The sequence below is a fragment of the Macrobrachium nipponense genome, chromosome 8, assembly GCF_015104395.2.
Source record: "Macrobrachium nipponense isolate FS-2020 chromosome 8, ASM1510439v2, whole genome shotgun sequence".
NCBI classification, from domain to species: Eukaryota; Metazoa; Arthropoda; class Malacostraca; order Decapoda; family Palaemonidae; genus Macrobrachium; species Macrobrachium nipponense.
Genome location: NC_087203.1, coordinates 54,888,112 through 54,907,858, shown reverse-complemented (window position 1 = coordinate 54,907,858; position 19,747 = coordinate 54,888,112). Strand labels below are relative to the sequence as shown.

The following is a 19,747-nucleotide window of genomic DNA, read 5'->3' as shown; positions in this document are numbered from 1 at the left end:
CTTGATGAAGGTTGTCGAGTCTGTTTTGGGAAGCCTGGAGGTACTGTGTACCAGAGTGCCCTCCAGTCATTGTTTTTATGGACAGGTTTTGGGATGAATTTTGATGGAAGTGTTTTAATTGTGGTGTAGCTGTGAATTCTGGTCTGCTTTTTCATACTGCACCCAGGGAAAGGGCATTTACTTGTTTACTTATTGGATTGTTAGCCTTGGCAACATGTGAAATAATCCTTCAATGCAAGGCACCCATAAAGTAGGGGCCAGCCAGGGCTTGAAAGATGAGCTCAGACCAGAGGCAGTATCTCCCTGCTGCAGCTCTCTCACCAGGTAAGGTTATAACAAGCATCTTACAATGCTACCTAAATTACTAGTTCAGATCAATTTTATTATAGATGATATTTGGATTAGTATATGTCCATAAATCCCGCGTCCTGTCAATGTGGGTTTCAGCTTTGTAATTACTTGGTAAGTTACTTGTATAAAAATGATATTTTTATAATTAAAAGAGATTTTATATATATTTACCAAATAATTACATAATGGGAGCCCTCCCACCTACCTGCTTATGGACATAGGGCAGAAACGAATTGAGCTCCTCAGCTTTGTTGTACCTGTTCATTCCTGAAAGTGGGCAAGACTAGTTATCTACACCCAAAACAAAAGAGCATTACTGTAAATTTCAAAGTTTTTTCAGACTTTGAGCTGCTGTAGAATATAAACTCATAGCTATGTAATTACTTGGTACGTATATATAAAATCCCATTTTATTATAAAAATATATTTAAGAAGCCACAAGAATACTTTGGGCTGGGTAGTGATTTAATTCCTTCAGTTAGTTTACCTTCACCCTCCCCCTGCCCACATACTCACAGCAGGCGGTTTATCGTCTGACATTTATGAGGGGAAAAGTGAGAATTAAAGTAAGAGCAGGGACAATAGGGAACACAGACTATTGAGAATTTCTCTATGATAACTCAGATAATTAACTCTTGCCTGATGTTCTGGGCCTGAGGTCCTCTGTGCACTTGGATCTCGAGGGGAGCGTAGGAGTTAGTGTGTACATGTAGACATATGTTTAGGCCCATGAGGTGTCATCACTTCGAGAGAGGGGCAAGAACACTTGTAAATACTTTACGGGCTGTGGAAAGGCCAAAACACAGCGCTCAAAATTGGAAGACTTGTCCTTGAAAAACACCTCAGATACTCCCTGTGTTTGAGATGAAAACATCTTCCCCCATGAAAGGCTGTTAATCCGGGTGGGGGGTGGAGCCGTTCTGGTGTTGGAAGTGGCTGAAGGAGCACGTCCTGCATCTCTCAGATGCTTAACTGATTGAGCGAGGAGATCCTGTGTTGATTTCTTCTGTAGGTCAGCCGTTACCCATTCTAGAGTTGTCTTCAGGAAAAGGTTGGTTTGATCCAATGGAGCAAACAGCAGTGACGATCTCTAAGAGGGAGTTACACCTTTAGTGGTAAAGGGACACCACAACTCCCTCTATTTTAATACTCCTATTGTAAATATCGTCGCTAACTCCTGTGTGCCATCCCTGACTGCCTTGTCTGTGCACACTAGTACTCCAAGCCAGTCTGTGGCAAAGTTCTCTAGTTTAGGCTATTATGATAGTTTATGATTAATGGATTCATATCAATTAATTATATTTTCGCAATAAAACAGGTTTTTTTGACAGACTCGATAGTCACAAACCCCAGTGCCTTTCTTTGTTCCCCACACTTTTCAAGGTGGAGATTGGCACAGAGGAGCAACAACTTCTGTTCTGGCTCAGGGGATCATGAGCTGGGCATGCAAAGTAGGACCTTTCTCCTTGCAATATTTTTCAAGGTGTTATGACTAGTTCCATTCACACTATAAATGAGTTCGTAAGAAAATATGTTTGTTTGTAAAATCATTGTTTAGACCTTAAGTCATTTTCTAGTTACATTCCAATTACTGAGAAGAGGAAAGTTGCTTGATGATGTTCCACTACCAATGCATACAAGTATGGTAAAACCCATTATCCAAATCCCTTATCATCTTACAATTAAATATTTCCTTTACCTTTACTAAATCACAAAGAGAGGTATATCCATATTTTATTAACATATTATTGAACATTTCCTCTATTTTTTGTGAATCACAAAGAGAGTATATCCATGATAAAGATCACTCCAAACCATTAATTATTTTTTAGTTGTACTTGCAAAACCATGTAGTTTTAAAAAGTTTTTAATCCTCAGAAACTTTATTTTCAGCTGAAAAATGTGGAACTTCTGATGTAGGATGCAGTCTGGAAAAATCCTCGGAAATTAGAATGAACAGGGCTGTCATTTGTGAAGTACCGACCATGGAGAGGGCAACTCTGGCAGAAGCCACTGTTGTGGAAGCTCGCATATGTGACCCTGCAGCAGTAGAAAATGTTTCAACTGAAGTAGCTCGAATTGTTTCTGAACCAAGTGAAGCTTCTTCACACCATTCACAAATCCACCGATCACCACAGTCTCCTTTATCAATGATGGATCTTATGACATTAGGTTAAACCTTGTGATAATTTTATCATAATCTATATGAGATCACTACCCCGAAAGAGAGAAACATGTTTTACTAATAAAAGTATATATATATATATATATATATATATATATATATATATATATATATATATATATGAATAATTATCACATCACCGTGATTCATATAGATCATTCGAGCTACAAATGTCCTTTAATATCTAATTCGCTGTTCCTCGGATTGATATATTTTCATATATGTACCGAAGGGGAATTTTAAGTTGATAAAATTATTATCAACTTAAAATTCCCTTTCGGTACATATATGAAAATATATCAATTCCGAGTAGAGCGAATTAGATGATATTTAAGGACATTTGTAGCTCGAATGATATATATATATATATATATAATATATATATATATATATATATATATATATATATATATATATATATATATAATGTCAACAGCATTAAATAATCACCGATTCTATGTTCTGTTGAGGGATTATTTTAGTAAGTTATGTTTTTGGGCTCCGTAGTTTTTTGCATTTGTCCTAGCATATAATTCTGTCTTTACCCTGTAGCCTTACTTTGAAAAAGGACATTATCCTCGATGAGACATTTATGAAAGATAATAAGTACCTCTTCGCAAAATGCATATCCTAAAATGAACCTTCCTATTACGAATATGCTTCATAGCCCATCCTTCCTGATAGCTGCTTATTGTTGTCTTAATATTCATCGTGTTACATTTTTTGAACAGCTGGCCATAGTTGTTTGTCCCTTTTCTATCCTCCCTTTTTTTTATTTGTTCATAGTCGTCATATTAGAAATATGTACCTAAAGTAGGTGTTGAGGCTCATCTAAAAAATTCTTATGCATGCACAAGACATTACTATTCATTAGAAATCACAGAGTAACAAAAATAGATATCATGATTTGTTGTTACCTATCATGAATGTAGCTTTTATAGGATGTACATATCCCAACCTGCAGGTTAAAGGAAGACATTATGAAAATGTAGAATTATTCAATAAAAATATGTCAGGAAACTCTGTGTTGAATGTTATGTTTGCAATGATGTTTTTTATCAAGTAATTCTGTTTTTGTGAGAGTAACTTTGAGCATGTGTTTTTTAGTCCTGCTTTTAGGAATTACTATCACCACTGATGCAAGCACAAGGCCATCACCAGCATTTATTTAATTCTCTGTAATGGGTGTTCCTTTATGCTAAATTCTCTGTAATGGGTGTTCCTATGCTAAATTACTGAATTGGGTGTGTTCTCTTAAAGATGGTGCATTTCCAGAAGCAAACCAACATTTTCTGGAAACAGACATAACTCTTAATGTCTTGTGCCGAATTTGACTTCTTTCAACTGCTTTCTTTCTGTTGCAACCTTCAAAAATCTTTTTGTGCCTTTTTATCGCCTAACTTCCTTTCACAAATTGGTCACTGATTTCATCTTCTCACTCTTTCTAAGCTAATCCTTTTAAGCTCATCAGTTCTATGTGAGTAGTAGACCTTCTTTATAAAATAATTTGTTACTGGCCCCCTTTTAATTTTCTGTTTTGATATCACACTACGCACATATTTGATGTCGTCTTGCCTTCTCATCTCCTTTGCTTCTCCTCATCATTAGTTATTTTTGACAACAGAGTTGTAAATAGTGAGGTTTGCAGTAAGGAACTGAGGTTTGTAGTAAAGAATTGTATTTGCTCTGAAGATCTTTTAAATTGTTTAGTATTTGCTTTAATTTCATTTTTCTTAAGAACTTGACATTCACAATTCAAGTTTTCTCTGTATACTTTTGTCCGATTTTAAATGTTAAGGTTAAGTAGAATTTGTAAAAAACATGATAACGTTCCAGTACATTGGTAGTAGAAATGCATATATAATGGATCCCCTGTATTTGTGAACTCACGCATTCGCAGATTTCTCTCTGGAACCTTTTCCTCCGTTATTTGCAGGAAATTCGCCTATTCGTGGTATTTGTCTATGAGAAATATCCACAAATTCCTGTTTTTTATCAATTTCATTAAAAAATGCACTTTTTGAGTTTTAACAAACAAAACAGGAGGTTTTAAGCATTTTTATAGGGGTTCCAACTATTTGCGGGTTCTAACTATTCGCAGAGGTGTCTGGTATGCATCCCCCGCGAATACAGGGGGACCACTGTATGCACATATTTTTTACTGTAAAGTTGTCAAATTTTTTATGCTACAAACTCTTTCCCTCTCTACTAGGCTCTCCTGTTGAATTAGATGGCCAGCTGAGTACTACAATAGACTCTCCAAATGAGATGGCCTCTTCCCCTGATGCTTTGACATTGCCAACCCCTGAAAGGCTCTTACCAGTTGGTGGAGAGAAGGTAAGTAAACCATGATATGTTAATCCAGTACAGTTCATGCCAGTTTTTCTCTTTTGTTAAATGGATAACTATACTGTTTTAATCTCATATTTTTTATGTTACGGTAGTAGTATTTGATTCATAATGTGTTTTGTGACAATAGGATAGTAGTTTGTTAATAACATTGCCTTTCATACATAGAGTATCCTTCAGCATGAGCTGGAACAGCCATTGAATCTTGGTAACCAAGGTATTTAGAATGGTGAAGAGGGGAGGGGAAAGATGAGGTAACCCCTCACCTTCTTCATGCTCACCACTTCATTCTTTCTTTGATGGCCATTAAGAGAAGCTGTCTCTTCCTTGTCTGCCTGTTGAATTTCAGATGAGTAGACACATACCATTATTCTTTGTACTGTGTTCTGTGCCACGTATATTGTGTAATTGCTTTTGCTTATACTACTTGTAGGGGAAGAGAACATACTTGTTCTCTCCTGTGTTGTGACTGTGCCTCTTAGACTGCCTCCCAGTGGGAATAGCATGGCAAGAGGGTGTGGGATTGGGAAATCTCAGCACCACCTGTCACTCTCCCCATTACTAGCACATTTGCAGGTCTGATCAGCAGATCAAACACCTTCCCCTGCTGCTTGCATGCCAGCACAGGTTCTACCTTCTTGAGGATGCAGGGGATCCACTTATCCAGTCAGATGTGTTCATCAGGAAGCCAGTATCTTGGAATCCCTGGCAATGGCGTTGGTGCATACAGTGCCTCTGCTAGACCCTTCGATGGGTGCTGTTGTTGACTGACATTACACGTATTTTGTCTGTTTACAAAAAGGCAACATTCAGGAGGTTGTTGGTGTCAGGGGGTAGAGGTCGTATCTACCTGGAACACCAGGTATCGAACCAAATATTTTCCTGTGATGGAGAGATTGTGTTCTTTTCTTGCTTTCCTTGCAGTAGTTGAACTTCATCAGGAAGACTCTCAGGATTCCGTGTTCACCTATGCAGTAGCCTTTCATCCCTCACAGGTAGCAAAAAACTTGCTACTGAACCTTCAAGATTGGCAAAACCCTTCATGCCTAGTGAGCAGAAACCCAGACAGAAGCAGCATGAAACCAATTCTGTTACTGCCATGGAGATTTGTAACCTTGTTGGCAGTAGTGGAAACGATGATGGAGAGAGGCACCATTGAAGTCATAGATTACTAGTCTGGAATCTTACAGCCTCTCTTCCTAGTAGAGTAGCCATTTAGGGTTTGGAGACCAGTCAGCAATCGCTTAGCATTGAATGAGTATGTTCAACAGACTTTGTTCATAATGGAAACTGCTCATTCAGTATTAGAATCCTTCAGAGAGGGCTACTTCATGATTTTGATAAACCTTCAGGATACACACTTTTAATTACCCATTCACCAGGACTCTCGGAAATACCTCCACTTTTTCTACAATGAGGCAGTGTTCCAGTTCCATGTTCCCTGCTTTAGACTGGCAACAGCTCCTCAGATGTTTTCTTAGGTATTCACCTTAGTCACAGCTTGAGCCCAATAGAAGGGTATTCACCCTTTGAGGTGATAAATTAATCCTGCCTTAAGCCTGACAACACCTCCTGCAGGATAGGGATATCTGCTAGCTTTTTGCCATGATCTCATCCTCAAGGAGTGGATGAAGTATCTGGTTATTCATCTGGACACTGTAAAGGTATGAGATTAACAGTGAGATTAAAGTAAGTACAAGACAAGCACCTGTTTCAAGTAGCTTAGAATGTGCAGCCCTCTTTCCTTTGTCCTGTAACAAGGTGGAGGAAGGACATAGTAGAGCTTTTTTTTATCCCAATATATATGAATAACCATAAAAAAGCTCCCACTTACTCGCTAGCTCCTATGGAAGTTATCATGATTCTCCAAAGTGGCTGTTCTTGCTCGAGTTTCTTCTAATTTTTGGGGATCTCAGAAACAGGGACCTACCTCTCTTCTTTTCTTTTCACCAGAATGGTAGGAGGTTGTTGGAGTTGTTGCATCCCTTGCTTGCACAAGTAGCCAGGAGCATGCCATTTCTATATATAATTCAACTCCTTTTATCTTTTCCTGGGACTACCTCCCTCCTGCGTGGCTAGTCTTCTAATATGAAAGGTGATTATTGTATTCCTGTAGGCAGGAATAACATTTTGAAGCACATTTTCATACAAGTTGTACCAGCTTCAACTACCCAGCTTTGTTCCTGTGGCTGAAGGGATTAATGAAGTGGAGAGGGTGAGGCAGGCAAGGGGTGACCCCCCACTATCATCCCCATCTACGACAGTCATGTATATGTAATTTATTTTAGGTATTAGAGATTTACAAGAGTTGGATAGGAACTTGATTGTAAGAAGCTCACTGAAAAACTGAAATTTCACATCAAACAATGATCAATAATTGCACATGTTTTGTACTTCAGACAACACCAAGCAAGAAGTATGAGGATCACCACCCTGGTTCGATTTTTGAGCGGGTGTGGCAAGCCTTTGGTGGGTGGACAAATGGCAGCAAGAGCAGTAACCAAAGTAAGTACTTTTCTCTCCTTCGAGTAGATAGCAAAAATTATTAGTATTTAATTTATATGGTTTTTGTAGACAATTTTCACTTTTCTCTCTCTTTCTGTAGAAAGTAGAATGCCGGATTTTTTAAAATACTGTATACACTAAATTGATATTGATACGTGACTAGTAGCACATTTCCTACATGAATTACTTTTGCACTAATTTATAACCTGTGTAGAACACCATATATTGTATTACAGTACATAATTGAGTACTATACTCTGTTATATAACGGTGGTTTGTAGCCTTATCAAAGTTAATTTAGAATAATTCATAAATTGTAGTTCTGTGAGCATAAAAATAATATTTTACATTGTGTAAGATTGTCCTGATGGACACGGGCTATAATTACTATTGCAATCTGTAGTAATGAAATGATAGAAGAAATGTTTTCTTAGATGCCACGTGTACAAATAGTACCAATACATTTTAGTACTGTAAATTCTGTATATTGTAGATTGTTCAGTCATTCGCCCTGGATCCTTGAGTGGTTGCCGTCGGTGGGAACTTTAGAGGATGGCAAACTGAATCATTGTACACCATGCTTTGATTATGTTAAACATCAAGGCCTTCGAAGCTTTTCACCTTTGTTACTTATTAGTTCTGTAGTTGGGCCTTTCTTTTCTTAGTAATAGTTTTTTTTCTTCTATCAAAACAGATTATACAGCAAAGGCACAAACAATTATCTGGATTATGGGAAACTCTGTTCTTTAAACTTGAATGGAGAATAGAGTTGGATTGCAAGAATCTAAACAAAAGGTTTAACACAAATAAATCATAACCTTTACATGGAGAAATTTACTAAAAATGATTGCAAAACTAATCGAAGTTGATACACTAATACGAATTTACAACACTCGGCAAACTTTAAAAAGAATTTAGTATACAGGGAAGAATAATATCGTGGAGACAGTATGGGTCAGACACCTCCAGACATACTCCTATCGCAAAAATGCAGGAAAATAAAAGGATGACCAAGACGTGCTGTATTTAAAAATTGAAACTAGATTTTTGAGCCCCAGGAAATAAGCAGTAGATTAAGAGAAAATTTTGCAGATGTAAACTTTTTTGAATGGAAAATAAATTGAATCAAACCTATTAAATTGTGAAATGACAGAATATATCTAACAATTGAACATTTGAACATACCGTGTGGAAGCATTTGATTACTACGCCCTTTCAAATTGTGACAGATCTGTTCCAGGTAAAGATAATAGTTGTTGTTAAATGATCAAACACCTAGCACCTTTGTGGCAAAATCACAAGCTAAAAAAACAAAAGCGAGCAAGACCTCCCCACATTACGTTAACCACTCCTGGCTTACAAATTTCCCCCAGCCACACTTTCCCCTTTAAGTTACTTTAATTACTAACAAGACACTTGATTCAGTAGGCAAAACACACAATCTCAAACACATTTACTCACCAGGAAACTTAACACAATTAGGGTGAGACGCTGTGCAGTCCACTGGATTCAGTCGCAGAGACACAACAGCCCCTGAATATCACACACTAAAAAACCAAACAAGCACCAAAACCACACAACAACTCAAAACAACATGACAAATCACTACACAAACAAACACCCACAACACCAAAGCATCACACAGCTCAACAAACACCACAACTCCAACACAAACAAACACCAACCAACACCGAGACCACACAACAACTCAAAACACATCAATTCAACAACACAAACAGACACCAATCAACATCAGCAGTTCACAACAACTCACAAACACAACAAATCAACAACACAAAAAAATACCAATCAACATCAGTAGTTCACAACAACTCACAAACACAACAATTTACAAATCAAACACAACAGAACCTTACAAGCTCAACAACCTTCAGACGGACACAAGCACAACAAACTCAATTACACAATATAAAAACAATAAAAAAACATATAACAGGAACTCACTACCTCTGAACCAAACCGACAACTGATCATCACAGACTCTGATCATAGATCCACCCACCACTTATGCTCTTTCTCTCTCTCCCTTGACAGCTCGCTCACTCAGACTCTTCAGAAAAACACATACGCACTTACACACTACCATACAGCAACACCGAACATGAACAAGACACACCAAACACATGAAAATACTCAAACTCTCAATTATTCCTGACAACTACAAACAATTCAACGACTCTCTCTCTCTCTCTCTCTCTCTCCATACCTTTAGCTACATTAAGCAATTCACAATTATCTAATCATTTGAATTTCAGAATTTTATTTCTCTGAAAATGGTGTCATGCCATAATTATTACCATCTCCAAAATGGGAGAAGCTCGAACTGTTGTAAACAGTTATAGATTAGTTTTTCTAACAAGTTAATTACACATATTGTTAGAGCAAGTGGTAAATGCATGATTCATGTGGCACATATAATGAAATAAGACACTAATGCTGACCGGATTGGATCACAGAAAAATAGATCTACCACAGATTTACTAACCCATCTGGAAGTTCACAACAGTAGAGGATGTGAACATAAATAACAATAGCTATATTCTTTGACATAGAGACAGCCTGTATCACTTTGAATACTTAGCATTAAAAACATTTTACAAGAATATATATGCGGTCACTTGCCAATTTTCATTGAAAATTTCTGACAGACTGCTTTGCGAGTACAAATTGGTGATATTCATGCCTAGTCATTCTCACTTAAAATGGAGTTCCACATTCCTCACACCATTAAGAAATGACGTCAGTAGTCAGCTGCCTTTCAGAATTGAAAATAATATTTACATGGACAGTTTTGGTATATACAGTGCAGCGTTGTATGTAAGACGTTCGGAACATCATCTATAACTGTGGTAACTTCTCCATAGCGATTAAACTTTAAAGTCGAAAAAAATTAAGAGACATACTTAAAACTTAGAGACAATCACTCACACATAAGTCAAACGGCAAAATTCTTAGGTTTACTCTGATACCCACCTGAACTGGAAAGCCCATAAAGCCAAACACAGAAGTGCATTAAATTTTACAAACAAATAAACCAAGACTGATGTAACCTGGGGACTGTCTTACACTGCTGGCACCTCAACTTAATGGACCTCGTTGGTTTTACAATTAAAACTTTGTGGTTATTTTGTTGTGTGTTAAAAATACTTTTTAAGCTTGAATTTAAAAATGCCGTGTATTACTAAATTCATGCTTGAAAAGTAATTTTTTAAACATGAATGTTGCACTCTTTGATAATCTGACGATCACATGCTAAAGAATTCTGAAATGTTTTGTTAAATAGTGTAACTGCATGAATACTATATGCACTGTACCTGTACTTCAGGATAGCAATCACACTACCACAAATCATCGTTGATCAAATGTATGAAAATAATACCTTACATAAACTCTTAAGATCTTTGGTTAAGAGAAGTGTAATTGCGCTCTATGGATACTAACAGAATGGGAAATCACTGGTCATTGAATGTGTAAAAAACAGTTCCTTACATGAATTTGTATGTTATTCTTCTTTATTTCATTGTGTGAACACTGCTCAGAATTTCTAAAGTGTTCCTACACAAATCAAATTTTAGTTCTTTATATAGGGATTTAGCTTAAAGCAAAGGCTGGCAATGGTTGTTCAAAGTTAGTGTAGGTAACTATTGACAGCTGGAGGAAACTTTGCCCACCAGTCAATCTCCACTCCACTTTGCTTCCAGCTGCTGTCAAGTTTAGATACCTCTCAGGGCACTCTGCACAACTTTTGATAAATAAATTTGAGTATTCCATTTCATTTTGGTTTATGGCTGTGTGTTTGTATTATAATTCAACCCAGTGCTCAAATGGTCACAAATAATGTTGCACAGCTCTCCTTGTTAGGACTGGAGACTTGGTTTTTGTCAGAAATGTAGCAGCTTCTGAATGGTCATTAGCTACTGTCTCATTCCCTGATTTATTTACTAAAATAATTCCTTTTTCGTGTGTATGAGACTTCATCACTTTGAAAGGACAACAAAATCTTGGCCTGCTTTAGATAAGGTAGTCCTTCTGATGAAGCCATCCATTTTATCAGGTTGGAGAATATAGGCCATTAGTATAGCTTTATTCTTTAGTAGGTGACTTGGGCTTTGATTCTGGACTTGACACCCTTGCAGATGAGGCCAGTATTGGCAGCGGAGAAAAAAATAGGGGAGCCAGTATCATTCTTCCTATCCTTCCTCACAGTCATCTTCACCATCATCCTTCACCTCTACCCTACTCTTTGCTCTGTGTTGCAGGTTTTGAGATGTGAAGTCTAACTCCACGTTTGAAACCTATTAGTCCTCTTTTGTGTGCCCTTCCCTGCGGAGGAGGGTAGGGAAAATCCGGCACCAAAGGTGATTGTTTTTTCCTTGGTAGGGTCAGCACTTGGTGCTATCCACTTCGAGAGGTTTTGATGGGCATCCCTCTCCTGCAGGGGGAGTATCTCGGCATGCAAGGTGCCTGGGGTGACCAAGGGCCCTGTGCCCCAGGATTCAGATAAGCCAAAGTGCAGGGAATTTTTCTAGATGTCATTGAGCTCATGTGTGAGCAGGATGGCCTTGGGGAAAGCATCTTGGCATAATGCACAGACACTTTTCATACTATCAAGAGACTCTTGATGGTTGCACTTTGTTAGCAAAATACTGGACCATTAAGTTACTTCCTCTGCCCCTGACTCATTGGAAAAATAATACATTCCTTCAGGCTGCCATACTGACTCTGTATGTGGTCTTTGCTCTCTGTTTTCTTGTAGGCTCTTGTTAGAGGGTCTCCAAGCAAAGGAAGTCTCTCTCACACATGGAGTTAGTAGCTTAGAATAGACTGCCATGGCACTGCTCCAGGCAAGAACCTCGATCCTTAGCTTTAGCAAATGTGACACCTTCCTGAATGGAATACCCCAGAGGGAGATTTTACATTCAAGGGACTAATCCTGTCTGGAGGTAGGATTTTTAGCTTTCTGCCCCTACCTGTGAGCCTGCTTGGTTTAGAAGGGGATGTACTGTTGTCTCAGAGTCCTGAGGCATATTGACGCCCAGTCAGTGCTTGCACTTAGGAATGAACTAGCTCTGGGTTCTATGCTTCTCTTTCATGGTTTTTCAGCCATCCATTCAATTTTAGGAAAGGCAGTAAAGAAATGAAGAAGGGAGAAGGATGCTTGGGTGTAATTCTCTCCCACTAGCTGTCTTTAGTAAGAGTGGTGCCTGTTGAACCATTAAGCAACATGGCAGCAATCCATAGTGGAATCCTAGGTAATTGATGCCCTATGTGAAGGGCATCTACTTCTCTTCTTGGAGTCCATAACACCCCTTGCTCTTTTCCTGGTTCATTTCTACATGTACTAGGTTTCTATCTTGCAGAAGAGTCATGCTCTGTAGAAGGTGAATGCAATGTTGAAGAATGACTCAATAGAAGTTGAGGGGGAGTGATTTCACACTTTTGGTGGACTTCAATGATGGGTATGTAAAAATTAACTAATGTGCATGTTAAACAGTACAGAAAGATTATTTTTAATAGAATATATCGTATTAATTCTAATTTTCATTGGTGAAATAAGGCTCTATTTGACTGTACATTTTAGCGCGTTTTGATTTATTTGTTGTACTGAATTTAAGCTGTTTCTGTTAAATTATTTTGTGTTTCCACTTATAACTGAGAATATATGAATGTGTTTAATCTGTATCCTTTTTATTTGATCCTTGTTTTTACATATCCTGGCAATCATGTAGTCCTTGAGAGCTCATTGTTGCAATTGCTACAGGACAGAGACTGCCTTTTCAAGTTTTATTGTGATAAGTACGAGAATTGGGTCTCTTCTTCAAGCAGGAGGTAAAATACCCAGGCACGCTGATATGTATGGCAGCAGTGATCGTCCGTGTTTTGGATTGTTGTGTTGGCAGACTCAGGGAGATGCAAGTTCCTGCTGTGTCAGAAACAATATGTCTTCCTCATTCCCATTATGGAGTCTTAAGGAGTTTTAGTCTTTGGTGCAGTCCTTCAGAGATGCTTCCATTTTTCCGGACATCTATGAGGGGTGGGGCACACACTTGAAGGAGTTGTTTGAGGGGCATGGAGCAGAACATTAGATGCCTGCGCATCAATGTCTTAGAGTGGAATTCCAAATCTCGTGATGGACAAGTCTGTAGTGATTATGAATGACAACACTGTTGGAGTGATATGTCAACAAGCAAGGGTGATTGGTCTCTCTTACCCTTTAGTTGAATGCAAATACACATAGTGGTGAGCTGCACTGTGGAGCTGAGAGCCAGGTATGTCCTGGAGTTCCAGAATGCTCTGGCAGACGAGCTCAACCACCGGAGACAGATTATAAGGACAGAGTGGTCCCTAAACACCTGTGTGTAGGGAAGTTCTTCGAGGTTTGGAGGTTCTGGGCTTTGGCATATTTGCTATTTGACACAGCCAGAAGCTCCTGTGTTTTCCCTTCCCCATAAATGGACCTATAGTCAACATAGAGGAAGTTTTTCATTACTTGTAGAACAACCTTGAAGCAAACAGTTTTCTGGCATTCTCCCTATTAGAGGGTAACTAATAGGATGTAGTTTTCCCCAAATCTCTTGTTGACTCTAGTGGTTCCCATAAGGTCACATGTTGAGTGATATCCAGACTTGCTAGCACTGTTGTCTGAGAGATACTCCTCTATGGCACAGCTTTCATTATTAGTCACATATAGAGAGGTATCACTAGGCCATGGGGACCTTCACTTCTAGAGGCTATCCATCATCTATGATCAAGAGGATTTTCTCGCTGGACTATGAAAGAGACATTTGAATACTTGTTTCATCAGTGGCTGTTTACTAAGGTTTGGGTCATCTTCTGTGGTTGGTGTCATAGATTGGGAATTTTTATGGTCAAAGCTGCTCTTCAGCAAGAGAGTGGTTTTTCTAGTCTATCTTTGCTGGGAGAAGCTTCTCTCTGTCTTGGCTGTTGAAGGTATGGATCAGCCTTAGGCCAGGTTTTGAATAGATCTCGAGGGAGATTTCCAAACATTTGAGAAACTTTGAACAGTTTTCTTACAGGAAACTCGACCCCCTTCAACAGACATGACTCTCATCCTCAGTAATTTGACTCATAATCCATGTGAATTTTCAAGAGTTGTTAGACGCAGATCTAATTTTGAAGACTGTGATTTTGTTAGCCCTGACATCGGCATAAGAATAGAAGAGTAATGTGGCTTTTGCAATTGGGCATATGACCCGCCCATTGAGAGGGCAGAGCTCATTCTGGGCGAGAGCTCCCAAGGGAAGCAGTTTGTAGGAACCTGACAGCTCACCAGGTATTACATGCAGAGATGAGATAATTTTTTATCACTGGCATGTCTTCTTTCCTGTGGGACATTGCCCACTAAATTTGGTATTTGGTTGGCAATAGAGAGGATGGGAGTGATTGATTTCTCCCTCCTCTCTCACTTTCTCTCTCATAAGATAGAGAGTCAAGGTGTCAATCCATGTACAAGCTGGATAGACAAGAGTGCAGGTTAGCTATTTGACAGGGCACCAATTTTTTGTGGTTTACAAATGGAAGCAAGTCCGCCTCCTCCCTTGCCAAGGGGAGAGGAGGATAGACAGCAAAACGAAACCACTGTATGTATATTGTCTTATTGTCTCCAACACATTACTTGAGTTTCTTACAACCTGATTAAGTAATTGCTTTTCAACACCATTACTTAAGGGCCCAGAAGTAAAGCAGCTGCATCATCCCAAATGTGCAGCAGGCTAAAGGTTCAGGATCATTCTTCTTTTACTCCTAGCAGACCAAGATGATAATCCCAGTGGTGGCAAATCTACCAGTCAATTTATGGAGTACCCGGATTTCCTCCCACCAGTGGGTAAGCCTTCTATGTACAGAACAAAGGTTTGTAATTTTGTAGGAACAAATAACAAATGTTAAAAGTAATTTATACAAACCTGAAGTTCTATGTTCTAGACCCTCCTCAGGCCACCCCTCTCATTTGCCACTTAGGCAGGAAGGCAAAGTGGAGTGCAGACTGACAGGTAGTTTGAACAGCCATTTCTGGCTCATGCTCAAATCATAATCCTACTTAGAAAACTTCAGGTTTGTATATTAGGAAAGATACAAATTAATTTTAAATCTGAGTATCTGTTTCTGGTTAAAAGAATTGCATTTGCTTCAGCCTACCACCCCTATACCCCTTTGGAATGGGAAACTGCTATTTACTCCATTACATATCAATGGAATTCATGATATTTGACTTGGACAAAAATGTCCTGAGATACCTTAACCACACTGGACCCTCATTACTGTCTATATGTGCACGAACATCACTCAATATCTCTGCTATGGTAGCTCTCTCTCTCTCTCTCTCTCTCTCTCTCTCTCTTGCTTGTCAAAATAATTATTTTTTAAAATTTGCCCCTTGTTCATCCCTGTTCTCCCCCTCTGGGGTATTTGTTATTAAAAAATGAAATTTTGATGAAGTGATAGGCAGAAAATGCACAGCAAGTGTGTAGTTTAACAATGCTGTGATGTGTAAGTCTATATATATATATATATATATATATATATAATATATATATATATATATATATATATATATATTATATAATATATATATATGTGTGTGTGTGTGTGTGTGTGTGTGTGTGTGTGTGTGTGTGTATGAACACTTATACAGACTGAAAATATAACAGGTTTTGATGTAGGAAAAACCAATTTTTGGTAGTTGCTGTGAGTCCTCAAAGGAGTTACTCTCTCATTGTGTTATATATTCTACAGGCAGTGATGGTGAATTGGTGGAAGTAGTAGCGCACAAGGAAAGTCATAAATTGGTGAAACAAAAGGTAAGTGTAAAACATAGTCGTAGGTTTTTTAATCAATAATGTCTATAAATGAGTTGTTTTTTATCTTGTTAGAGAGACTTTAGTATTCAGATTGATCAGATAATTTGAATTTTTTATATGTTTTATAAGAATATATCGATAAAGCTTTTGGCTCATTGTAATTTGTATGTTGTGAACAAACTTTTGATGACTGCTAAATTAAGCTTTACCAATTTGAATTATATAAAGCAGTTGATTTACTATTCATCATGGTAAACATGAGTTTCACAATCAAAGGTAATGAGCTTTTAACATAATTTTATGTATAATGAATTTAGTAATAAACTATGTTGATAATATTAATTCAATACTGGGATTTGCAGTCACATACGTCAGTGGGTTATGGCTTCAAGTATAATTTGTCATCTGAAAAGGAGCAGCAGTTAACTGTTATCTATATCCAAAGGCTAAATAAAAAAGTACTGTTCGCTGGATCTGGTTAGGTCTGGATCTGCTTGAGTCTTTTTGACACCCTAGATAAACTTTTGCGTTGACTCGCGTGACTTTGTATGCTCTTGCTTATTGTTAGAAAGTATTGCAAAAAGGAGTAGCGCTTCAGTATGGATACAGGATTAAAATTGGATTAATATAATAAAAGAAAAAATAGGGAGAATAGGTCAACACATGTCTCCAGTGAACCAGTTGCATACTTAATGCTTTCTGAAATTCAAAATTCCATTGTTTGTTGTTTGCTCTCAGACAGATAGCTACTGAATAAAAAATAAATAAAATTCTGTACCATAGTACTGAGTATGCTGAAAAAATAAGAAAATTCAGGAGTTGAGAATGGTTTTTTTTCACTTAACATAGGGAATTTTTCAAGTAATTTGTATTTTTCCTAACGTTCAAGTTGAAGGTCTTTACATAGGATTTTGCTTGCAGACACGAGCTAAAACGGCCGTTTAACTTTCATACAAGGTCGTTAACTGCCAACAGTTGGGAGGAAGACCCACCCACTCATCGGTCTGCACTCCACTTTACCTTTTGGCCTGGGTATCAGAATGTGAGGGGTGGCTGATGTGGGCCGTAAATGTTAAAATCTTCAGATTTGTATGTTAGGAAAAATACAAATTACTTTAAGAATTTGCCATTTCCTCCTACACAAGTACAAACTTTCGGTTTTTACATAGGAGAATTACCTATTGGAGGGTGGAGTCTTGAGTAAATCTCTGAACCAACTGGTTTGGTTCTACCGACCGGGGCATACCTTTCTGGTCTGGAAGAGCTGAGGAAGGAATCCTGCACCTCTAATTTTTTCGGCATCTGGGATGTTGCAACCCCTACACTTCTTGGCTTAAAGTAATGAGTGGCGGCATTACTTTGTAAAAAGGCACGGAAGAGCCCAAGGATGCCAGAAACAAAAAAGCTTGCTAATAAGACCAGCAGATTTGTTTTATTGCCTATATAACTCTTTCCTCTTGTATAGAGTAGAGAGAGGGGGAACATGCATCCAAACCATCTACGCAGGATGAAAGACAGGACGCCCTCATCAAGTAGTCATCTACCATCTCATCTGTCCAACACTTGACAGCTGGCTACCTGTCTCTTTGTCTAAAGAGAGCGATGGATAAAAGAAAGAAGAGAGGAGACCATGTCACTCACACCCCTCTCGCGTTTACCGAGCACCTAAGAAGTGATGCAAGTGTCCCCTTACTTTGGAAGATTAACTATGTTAATCCACCCTTGTTCATTTGACTGTGGGACCTAGGTTTTGTAGATGGCTAGCTGAGGAGAAAGTCAATTCCTGCCCAAGGACAATCTCCTTTCTGAGTCATAACTCTCACACGTGGATTTTTAAAATCTAGTCTATCGTGAAAATTATATACCTAACATTGCTAGGAACCTAGTGCAAAAGCTACGGACTTCAATTATCCAATATGTATACCACTCCAGATGGAAAATGTGGTTAGATCACCTCCACACAGAGAACCCAGATGAAATCCGTTGAAACAATTTTACACTTTATTATATGTATTTTGAGGTCAAGTGCCTTGCTATTATAACAGTCATGGCATTTGGAAATAAGTCTAAAGCATTTATAGAATTATTTTAGTGGCCCTCAAAAACGAGACCCTCACTCCTTTCCTAAATAACATGACATCCAAAAAGTGAGTACATCGTTAACTTTCCTTGGAAATGTTTCCTTAAAATAAATCTATCAACAGGTGGTTATTAGACGTGGTAGTTCTGAACAGGGGAAAGTGTATTAATCCCACAGCCAGACTCGTTGTAGTTAGGTAAGTCACCATGTAACCACAAGGGATAATACAAATATAGGTTCATGTGTTTCCTACACTTTATTGCCAAACACTAGTGGGTAAGTCACCTTAGACCCATAAAGAATAATGCATGTATAGGTTTGTGCATTGTTTCCTGTTCTATATTGCCAAACCCTAATGGTTATCCAGAATAAAGAAAATGGTTAATATGACTACATTTTGGATTATAAATTAATTTTGGTTGTTGGGATTTATTTATTTGGAGTTAAGCCATTTCTTCAGTGTTTTTTGTAAGCTCCTTTGAGGATGAACAGTGGCTACCCTATTAAAAAACATGTTTTGACATAGGAAAAAACCTATTGTTGGTAGCCACTGTAAGCCCTCTCACCGACCCGCTTTTTTTATGAAAAGGCATGGGAATGGGATGTACATTTATCTTGCATACCCTAGCGTTTAATTAGTAAGACATTGTTGTCTCATTTGTGCGAGTAGGATGAAGGAAAAAACTAAGGTAGTTGTTGTGTAGAAAGGAGATAGTACTTCTATCCTAAGTCTTTTACATTCTATCAGTGTGCCAACAGCACTATTTTGGCCATGACCAACTACAAGGGAATTCTTTCAGATTGGTTGGTCTGTCTTATGGAGGCCTGGGGGAACCAGGATAGTGTACTGTAACTCTTTTGTAGACTCACAGCAGCTAACAAAAATAGGGTTTTCTCATGTCAAAACCTGCTTTTTCAGGTTATGAGGCAGTGTTTTGTGGTTATGTCTATTTTTGAAAAGTGAATTGAGATTGCTTTGTAGATCGTTACCGCATTTGTAGAGTAACCCTTCTCCATTCCTTGTTGTTTTAGTTTTACCTATAGTAATAGTTGGAATTTTATATCCAGAAATTTTGATCTACCTACATGAAAGCTCTCAAAGCCAGTTTCCAGGAGACTATAAAGCAAAAAAGATTATGATTGATGCAGCAAGGAATCGCTTAAAGATAAGCCAGTTTGCTGAGCTTTATTTGGGTGGGATAGAGGTAATTTTTGTTCCAGAAAAGTTGGTTTGTTTGAAGCATTTGATAACAGAAAAGGGAATTTCTCACTAACACACTGGAGAAACTCGGAGATCCCTGAGAAGTTGTATGGGGAACAAAGAACTAGAAAAGTAAAGCAAGTGAATAGAGAGGTGGCAGGGTGATCTAACTCTTCTCATGCTTGGCTGGCTTGATGAGCTTCCTCTTTATTATGAATGAATAGAAAGCATTGGAA

General features: G+C 38.1%; 1 protein-coding gene across 9 annotated transcripts in view; it reads left to right on the top strand.

Moving 5' to 3' along the window:
* LOC135222787 (protein unc-79 homolog) overlaps window positions 1-19,747 on the top strand; it is an 841,880-nt gene that overhangs the window by 688,829 nt on the left and 133,304 nt on the right. For all 9 annotated transcript variants that reach the window (XR_010316338.1, XM_064261060.1, XM_064261059.1 and 6 more), the window contains 4 exons: window positions 2,245-2,523; window positions 4,749-4,873; window positions 7,285-7,390; window positions 16,166-16,230. Coding sequence is in view for 8 of the 9 variants with exons in the window: in XM_064261060.1 (XP_064117130.1) it covers window positions 2,245-2,523; window positions 4,749-4,873; window positions 7,285-7,390; window positions 16,166-16,230 (575 nt within the window). In the remaining variant the exon portion in view is untranslated. The remainder of the gene's footprint in view (window positions 1-2,244; window positions 2,524-4,748; window positions 4,874-7,284; window positions 7,391-16,165; window positions 16,231-19,747) is intronic.